Source organism: Silurus aristotelis, assembly GCF_946808225.1.
Source record: "Silurus aristotelis genome assembly, chromosome: 6".
NCBI classification, from domain to species: Eukaryota; Metazoa; Chordata; class Actinopteri; order Siluriformes; family Siluridae; genus Silurus; species Silurus aristotelis.
Genome location: NC_139579.1, coordinates 3062741 through 3072317, shown reverse-complemented (window position 1 = coordinate 3072317; position 9577 = coordinate 3062741). Strand labels below are relative to the sequence as shown.

The window sequence follows — 9577 nt, the reverse complement described above, 5'->3', positions numbered from 1 at the left end:
CATTTTGACATTATGATCGGTGAAGTAAATTACACTCATTATCCCTTCATTATGGCACCTGTTAGTGGAAGGGATATGCAGTATTAGGCAGCAAGTGATCATTTTTTATTTAAAATTAATGTATTAAAAGCAGGACAAAGGGCAAGAGTAAGGATTTGATTGAGTTTGACAAGGGCCAAATTGTGTTGGTCCAAGAATGGAACAGTGGTGAACTAATAGCTCAAATTGAAGAAGTTAATGCTGAAGAAGATAATGTTATTAATACTCGAAAGGTCAGGAAGGTTTTGACAGCAAAAGCGGGGCCAACACAATATCAGGCAGGTGGTCATACTGTTATACCTGATCTGTGTGTTAATTGTGCACTGTTGGTTTACTATGAACCAGAATTCCTTGAATGCTGAAGCATCCTTGGCCAATAAAGCTGATTCCGAAGTTTGAGAACTTGGGTTACATGGTTATACAACCATGTTTAACACCTGCCCTGGGAACAACATTAAAATAAATCTGCCATTTTAGCTTGGAGATCTAAATGCAGTTAAACTGACTTTATTAGAATTTATTTATTGTGATTTAATATAGAGAACCTGTAGCACATTTTCTAATCTGTTTTATAGCTTTTATTTATCTATCAAGATTTATGCAGTTATATTACACGTTGGTTTGCATCGTTAGGGCCAAATTATTATTTTTTTCCTTTATTGAAATGTTGTTGAAATTTTTCTCAGGATCGAATCTCCACTATTATTATTAACACCAAGGCCCAAATCCAGTGAAAGGATTGAAGTCGTCACAATAAAACACACAATTACAAAAAAGCAAAACAATCTGATTACTCTCTGTATTAAAAATCTATAAGGAAAAAAAGGGGAAAAAAATTATACATATACATATACATATATATATATATATATATATATATATATATATTCATTTATTTATTTCAGCTCTTTCTAAAAAAATATTTTTTTTTTATAAATTTTATAAGTTACTCCCGTCTGACTAATACATTATTATTTATTCATTTATTTGTGTGTTCAAATATAATATTATATCCGCATTTTTTAAAGATTTGCTTAATGTTTTTTTTTTTTTTTTACATCCGGCAAAAAAAATCCATTTCCGGGTTTTCTTTAAAACTCTCTCAGGCGCTCCGTGTTGATGTACGGCGCAACCAACCTTCATACCAAGCACCCGCCCGTGTTCTTCTCTCCAATTGGCTGTCATTCGAATTACAACTGCGGCGTTGTCAGGTTTGATTGGAGCTTAAACGTGTCAATCAGGCAACCCTGTCTTGTGATTGGCTCTATTTCTTTGTCCTCCCCTCCTACCGTTCTCTGAGCCGCTGCTCCGCGGTCTGGCACGTTTACGCGTCTCCCGGCCAGGCCCCTGCCCAGCTTTTTATTTTATTTCACTTATAATTTCAGGACGCGCCTTTGAAGGAGACGATAAATAACGATTCTGGCTCTGAGGAAGCGGAGGAAGGAAGCAGAGTGTTAGTTAATAGGAGTAGGTAAAGATTACACGCCGTTGTTTGGGGTGGAACATGGCGGCGGTGGGGGTGAGCGGCTTGTCCGGACTGGCCGTGGCGCGGCTGGAGGGCCGTGAGTTCGAGTATCTGATGAAGAAGCGCTCAGTGACCGTGGGCCGGAACTCCTCTCAGGGATCGGTGGACGTGAGCATGGGCCACTCCAGCTTCATCTCCCGCCGGCACCTAGAGCTCTTCACGGCCGGGGAGGACGACGAAGAAGAAGAAGAAGAGGAGGAGGACGGGACAGGGGGAGTCTTCTACCTCCGCTGCCTTGGGAAGAACGGCGTGTTCGTGGACGGTGTGTTTTTACGCCGAGGGGCTCCTCCGTTACAGCTTCCACGAGTGTGAGTACACACACACTTTCACTATCGGCCATGTGCTTTGGTACACGCAAACACTCGGCTACGGCCTTTAGTGCGCGTGAGCGTGTGTGTGCGTGCTTCGTGCGCGTGCCCGTCCAGTAAAACTTCACATAATCACACAAAACAGCAGCATGAACGACCACAATCGTATTTCAGTTCCCAAATGCTTGTGTGTGTTTGTGTGTCCGCGCTCGCGCGCGCCCGTTTGTGTGTCCGCGCGTGCATGGCCGTTATTCTTGTTGTTGTTTTGGAATCTGTACGTGGCGCACGTGCAGTCGCCCCTGCGTCGCCATGGACACCGCTTTTAACGTTGCATTTTTTTTATACGTGTGTGTGTGTAAATATATTTATATTCGGCAAATCTTTGTGAGAATAAAACGCTTTAAACACATACAAGTTGTGAATAGGTTGGTTGTTTTTTTTTTGTTTGTTTTGCGTGCGTTCGCTTATTGTGCAATTGTGTATTTCATCGTTCATTGTTTTGTATTTTCACATTTGAAAAAAGCTACACTTTTTTCCCCCCAGCTGACTTTACCTGCTGTATAATTTAACATTAGGTTTGTGTTTCATTTTAATTCAACTCCCAAACAAAAACCTCTCCCCCTTTATAACACTGGAGGCGGTGTTTTGTTCCTCTTATACACCCACAAATGATCACTTACTGATGGGAGAAACAAAAAACTGTGTCGTATTTTGTACAGATTTTCTGTTCGCTTAGAAATTTTATTTAGGACTTTTTTTTTTTTTTTCTTACATTTGTTTTCAATAACTAAAATGTGTGTAAATGTTTTGTGAATGGTTTTGATTTCAGTCATCTAAAGAGTCATAATAAGAGTCAGTCTATGTTTATGTACAATCACATGTTGTTTTTACACTGTCAGTGGCACACAGTTTTACATTAGGCCCTTAAAAAAACTAAATAATATAAACCATTCAAACACAAGCTCCTCGGTCCCCATAAACACACGACCGGTCCCCATAAACACACAACCATAAAACATTTTTTAATTAATCTTCATAAATCCAATGTTATTACTAAAGACTACAGACTAAAGACTAAAGTCTGTTTTATCAAATCTAATCTTATTGCAGATTTAATACTAATTTTAAATAATGTGAATGGCAGTAGAGACATCATTCAGTGTTCGTGTGTGTAAATGATAAAGGTCAGTGTAGTAGAGTAAACAAACAGGTATATTTGGGCACAACCTCAAGGCTGATGAAAACACACAAGGGATAGTCAGTGTGTTTTTTTTTTTTTTTTTTTTTTTAAAGGTACGAATTGAAAATTCAAAATTGTTCAAAATTATTTCTTTTGTAACAGGAGACACTTAAAGTCTGTTGAAATAGCTCGCACACACACACACACACACTTACTGTTTGTCCTCTCCACCAGAGTTGCACTTCAGATACAAGGAGACAAAACACTTTGCTGTCATAACCAGGTGTGTGTGTGTATATGTGTGTGAGAGAGATGCGCTAATTGGCGTGCATCTCCTGTAAATTCTGTTTGGTGAAGCAATAGAAAGCCACAAGTGTGTGTATGAGGACCGTTTTGATAAATAAGTGAAATGTAATTAGACCCAGTATCCCAGGCTGGTACGTGTGCTAAATGAAGGATAAACTGTTCTCGGTAAAATGTTTGTGTATAGGAGGGAGTGTGCAAGTGTGAAACACACTGCTGCAAGGTCACTCTCAGGTCACATGCACTGCTGTAGTGTTTGAGCTGTTAACATGACACAAGTGAGGAAGGAAGGAGAGTCGATTTCTCAGTGAAAGAAGTGCAAGTAAGTGCGAGGTCAGAGAGGAAGTCCAGATGTGCATAGTGTGTAAAGTCTCTCACTTTGAACACTAAGGAAGAGGAAGTGGTGTGTTTTCAACATGCAGCACTGTTTACACACACAGCAGACTCTGCTCATCCAGAATACAGCACTGTTCAGTTCTGGATTGTGATTGGTCAGGAGGTGGTTAGAACTGCAGGTCTGACGGTGGTTTGGGTTTTATATAAATAACCTTGTTGTTCTGCTATCATGAAATAATTTTAGCTTAATCATAGTCAGTGGTTAGTTTCTTATAGCTGTACGTACACACACACGTGTGTGCGCAGTCTGTGGCTTCCACTCTTCTTCACAATGAACTGATTTATTGGTGTTGAATTCCTGTGACTCTGTAGTTGCATTCCCATGGCAACCACCTTCTGCCACTGGAAGCCTTTACTTTAAAACTCTGTGTTTTTAACAAAGTTGTGCTGTGTAAAATCCATGCAGGTAAAGCTGTGTGTGTGTGTGTGTGTGTGTGTGTGTGTGTGTGTGTGTGTGTGTGTGTGTGTGTGTGTGTGTGTGTGTGTGAGAGAGAACAGAAGAACGGGATGTGAATAAACACACCCACCACACACCACCTTTAGGAAAAAATGCACTGTTTAGAAACCCAGACATTCCTTTGGTAACCAGAATCCACCCACTGACACACCTCAACAGTGGATGAGGTTTTTGTGCGTGGTATTTATGGGCGAGTGTGTGTGTGTGTGTGTGTGTGTGTGTGTGTGTGTGTGTGTGTGTGGTGTATTTAAGGTGGGTGGGTGTGTGTCTGTGCATGCATGTTAATGCACTGATTAACAACATTTAAAAATGGTATATTGTGAGGAGAGGTGTGTGTGTGTGTGTGTGTGTGTGTGTGTGTGTGTGTGTGTGTGTGTGTGTGTGTGTGCGCGCGCTAATGGGTTCGCCTTGTTGTAATGTCAGCATGCTTTAACAAAGGCTCTTTGTCAGGACTTGTTTTTTTGTTTTGTTTTTAACCACACTTTACATTCACACACGTTTTTCAGGCAGGGGTGTCATGTTCAGCACCTGTTCCACAGCTCAGTGTGATTTCGCTCTAAAGTCTGTGTGTGTTAACGAACATTCAGCAGAGTTGTAATGTAACCGGAAGCTCAATCAGCAGACGATCGCAAGGAGCAAAGATTATCTTTGGGGGCGTGGCCTAATATTCCAACAAGTCATATTTCCAGGAACGTCACTTGAGCAACTCGGCATGGTGTAAGGTTCACCTTTATATAGCAGACAGGCGAGACAGAGAGAACTGGGACTGCAATTAAAAAAAAAAAAAAAAAAACACAAGGGTGCCATCAACCAATCAGCTTTCAGTGCTTGATGCACTAGGTTAGAATTATTCCACATTGAGAGCGCTTGGACCACGCAGGTCGATGTTTGTGGCTGTTATTGTATGATTCTGTTTAATTCATGTGTAAGACAAGTTTTTTTTATAACGGAATGTGGATGACTGGAGAGCATACGTGACCTTCTGGGTTTTATTTTTAAAAATTTCCATTCTGCACAGATTGTGATGCGTTATACATCCTTGGTTATTTACTTTCTACAACTCGGACTGTTTACAATCTTTTCTGTGTCAAGAGAATGCTTGATTTAGTGCAGCTTCGACACAAACACACACACACACACACACACACACACAGCGCCTCCAGAGTCTTGTTAAGAGACATACCACTAACTGTGTGTGTGAGCATTATGATGAAACATTATATCACGTGTTTTATTCCCGTACTCTATTTCTCATGTGTGTAGGTGCACGTTCCGATTCCCCAGTACGAGCATAAAGATCACCTTCACGGCTTTGGGACGGGCGAAAAAGGAGCCAAAGGAGGAGCAGTCTCCAGTGAAGATGGTGCAGCCTAAGATCTCGCCTCTGTCAATCAACATCCCTGATAACATCGCTCACCTAATGAGTCCTCTGCCCTCTCCCACTGGGACTATCAGGTGCACACACGAACATGCTCTGGCTTTCCAAACCTGCTCTCTAATGGGTGTTTTTTTTTCTTTATTTTTTTTTTTCTTTCAGTGGATATAAAACTTTCAATCACATATCTCGCAAAACTGGAGTAGAGTTTTGAAAACTTCAGTTTTACAAGTGCAGACGATTTTCATTGTGTTAAAGCTGCAGGGTGTAAATGAAGGGATGTGACATTACTTATATTAGTTAAGAGTAAACTCTAAACGGAATGGTTTTGTCTCGCAGCGCTGCTAACTCGTGTCCGTCGAGTCCCCGTGGTGCCGGTTCTTCAGGCTATAAAATGAGCCGCATCATGTCTTCGGACCTGCACCTGATCGATAACTCGCACTCCGAGAACGATAAAGAGGCGTCAGGAGAAGACAGTCCCAAAGTAATGGCTCTCCCATTCTTCACTGTAATATCTAAGGTCTTAGTGATAAGTTGGTAATGTGACCCGTAAAAGCAGTCTATACACCGCTCACTTTTTTCTCTCTTTAGGACGACTCTAAACCTCCGTACTCGTACGCTCAGCTGATCGTGCAGGCCATCACACTCGCTCCAGACAAACAGCTCACACTTAATGGCATCTACACACACATCACCAAGAACTACCCCTACTACAGGAGTGCAGATAAGGGCTGGCAGGTTAGTCTCTCTCTCTCTCGTACACATTCCTTTCTAGTACTGATCCCAAAACATCTGCGAGTTAGATGTAAATCTGTGTGTGTGTGTGTGTGTGTGTGTGTGTGTGTGTGTGTGTGTGTGTGTGTGTGTGTGTGTGTGTGTGTGTGTGTGTGTGTGTGTGTGTGTGTGTGTGTTGCAGAACTCGATCCGGCACAACCTGTCTCTGAACCGGTACTTCATCAAAGTGCCACGTTCTCAGGAGGAGCCAGGGAAGGGTTCGTTCTGGAGGATAGACCCATCCTCAGAGGGAAAACTCATCGAGCAGGCTTTCAGGAAGCGCAGACCCAGAGGAGTGACCTGCTTCAGGCCACCACTCGGACCCCTCTCCTCCAGGTGGGCAGAACTTACAGACCAATTCAACATGTACACACTGAGATGTTGCAACTGCTATTGAGGTGCTTTGGTTCCCCCTGGTGGCTGTGCCCTGATACTACATCACTTTATTTAACAAGTAGTTTAAAGACTGAAAGAACGTCATGAGCGTTTTTTTTATTTTTGGGTTTTTTTTTTTTTTTTTTTTGGGGGGGGGGGGGGGGGTAACCATTTGTGTACATCAACAGTTTACATAGTGCACTCTTTCTATTAATATATTTTTAGTTTTATTGTGAATTGATTTTTTTTATAAATCATTTGACCACTTTTTTCAGTTTGTTTATTATTTTTTTTTTTATTTGGGTTTATTTTTATTGTGCTCGTTTTTTTTCTTCCTTTTTTTTTTTTTAAAGGAAGTGTGGATTGTGAGATTGTAGAGTGCATGTATAAGTTGGTTTGTTCTTGATGTATTCGGTCGTTTCGTTTCCTCTTTGTTTACAGGAGCGCCCCGGCGTCACCCAGCCACTCTGGTGTTCTCTCTGCTCACTCCAGTGGCGTCCAGACCCCTGACAGTCTGTCTCGGGAGGGTTCGCCTGTTCCTTTGGAGACAGACTCCGCCCCTGCCCCAGCCCCTGTTGCTGCCGCTGCCATACAGCCGAAACTAGCCGTGATTCAGGAAGCTCACCTGGCACAGACCACATCTGGTACATGCTTCACACCAGTTTCATCTAACAAAGAATAAGGTGGAGATGTATTATAAATAACTGTGTGTGTGTGTGTGTGTGTGTGTGTGTGTGTGTGTAGGTTCTCCGGTGAGCACTGCTCCGGTTTTGATAGCTGTTCAGAGACCCATGGTGTTCTCGTCCTCCTCCTCCACGTCGGCTGCTCCTCAGACACTGATGCAGACTCTCCATGTTCTCCATCAGATCCCAGTCAGTGCTGCTAAACCTCAGGAGAACGGTGTATCACACTCCGCAGGCAAAGGTCAGAGGTCAAACCCTGGTGTAGAGGGAGGCAATAGACAGATGTGTGTGTGTGTTTATGTCTCTGTTTTGTGTCTGCAGTAAAAGTAGAAGCTGTTCCCACCATCACTCACACTTCCTTAGGCTCGGCCAATCGGATCATTCAGACCAGCACAGCCACTCCCATCCAGACGGTTACTATAGTGCAGCAAGCCCCATTGGGTCAGCACCAACTGCCAATCAAAGCCATCACGCAAAACGGTGCACACCTACTGCCCATTGCTACGGCCAGCGCAGGTACACACACACACACACACACACACGCGGATTCTTTATCTATCAAACAATTCTCTGATAATGCTGTCAAATCCATTCAAATTTATTATTTCTCTTTTTCTGTCTCACCCAGTGTCCAGCCCCCTCCACCTATTAGCAGCCCATGCATCCGTCTCCGCATCTCTGCCCACTAAACGTCAGAATGGAGAGAGCGAGCAGCCTGAGACTAAACGAATGAAAACCGAAGAACAGCAGCAAAGCATCACCACTGACCCTAATGGAACGGCCAACACGGACAAGTCCACTGCTGTCAATCACGACTAGGCATTACCATGAGCACCGCCCCATTTCCTGTTAGCTCCACCTCTTTCTTCCTCTCTCTCTCTCTCTCTCTCTCTCTCTGTTGTCATAATGTCCGTTACCAACTATTCAATACGAAGCAAAAAAAAACTCCCCCAGTAAAACCACACCCACTCACTGACAAGACTCCACCCACCAGCCTGCTTTATGAGGAGCGTCTTCGTTATTTCCTCTTTTACACCAAACATGCATTTTTTTTTTTCTCAATTTCCCTGAAGACTGCAGTGCATATTTATATATTTATACACACACACACACACACACACACACACACACACACACAAACACACACGAGCTGGGTGATATGGTTATGATCTGTTACCAAAACCATGACATTTTATTATTATTTTCTTTTTATCCAAGACTCTGATGACATTTAAAAAATTTAACTATACTGAAAATATAAACTTCAACTCTCTCTTTCACTGGTTCCCTCTCTTCCCCCCCCCCCTTTTCTTCATTTATTCATGCTCTTTTTTTATTTTTATTTATATATATTTTTTATATACACACTTTTCTATCAGGTCACCCAGCTCTTATTCTCTCTCTCTCACACACACACACACACACACACACACACAAATATACATTCATACATAAACACGGACTACAGACCTGTGATCTGAATTTACCTGACTGTACTTGCTTGCGGATGTGTGTGTGTGAAAGACGACACACACATTTATTCGTCCGGCATCTCTTCCACATTCCACGCCTCGGCAGCTCATCCGTAACACGACTCACGAAGAGACATCCGGCGAGCGAGCGTGAGTGTTTCTCGTACTTAGCTTTATTCATCAACTAAGGGATCAACTCCTGGCAGCTAAGCCCACACACAGGATCACCCAGTGAGATATGCAGTATTTTGTTATGTGGAGCGCACATTTTTTGCTTTTTTTTTTTTGTGGACTTTGTGGACGTTTATAAACAAAAAATTATTTCCATGGAAATATACGGCAGACCAACCAGCTGCGGACGATATCCGAGTTTGTCTTTTTATTCGTTTAGGAACATTCTTTTCTTCTTTTTTTAACAAAATATATATATATTGAAACAAGTGTTCATTTTTGTCCCATTGAGTCTGAGCCTCTTTTTTTTTTTTTTTTTTTTTAACTTTATCTCAAATGTGATTTTACACAATTTTGATGCTGCAGCTAATAACAATAACCACACCAGGAATGGAAGAGGGCACTGAGTCCATATAAGAACAAATGAATTGATTGTTTCAAATATAAACTCCGCCCCCCAGTCCTCAGGTTACCATTTCTAGCTGGTTTCACTTGGTTCAGCCGGTCCGATCCTGTCTA

General features: G+C 42.2%; 1 protein-coding gene across 1 annotated transcript; it reads left to right on the top strand.

Moving 5' to 3' along the window:
• Window positions 1-1326: 1326 nt before the first annotated feature.
• Window positions 1327-9251, top strand: foxk2b (forkhead box K2b). Its single transcript, XM_083545042.1, has 9 exons — window positions 1327-1872; window positions 5472-5663; window positions 5923-6067; window positions 6175-6321; window positions 6500-6693; window positions 7174-7376; window positions 7477-7656; window positions 7737-7931; window positions 8044-9251. Exons 1-9 carry the CDS (start codon window positions 1544-1546, stop codon window positions 8232-8234), a joined length of 1776 nt encoding a protein of 591 aa, XP_083401168.1. The 5' UTR covers window positions 1327-1543; the 3' UTR covers window positions 8235-9251.
• The last annotated feature ends 326 nt before the right edge of the window (window positions 9252-9577 follow it).

What these genes read in the sequence shown, in the direction of transcription:
- foxk2b (XM_083545042.1), top strand. Translation starts at nt 1,544, where the DNA reads ATGGCGGCGGTGGGGGTGAGCGGCTTGTCCGGACTGGCCGTGGCGCGG. An exon ending in CCGTTACAGCTTCCACGAGT is followed by an intron (nt 1,873 to 5,471) that starts GTGAGTACACAC and finishes TCATGTGTGTAG; the next exon opens with GTGCACGTTCCGATTCCCCA. An exon ending in ATCACACTCCGCAGGCAAAG is followed by an intron (nt 7,657 to 7,736) that starts GTCAGAGGTCAA and finishes TTGTGTCTGCAG; the next exon opens with TAAAAGTAGAAGCTGTTCCC.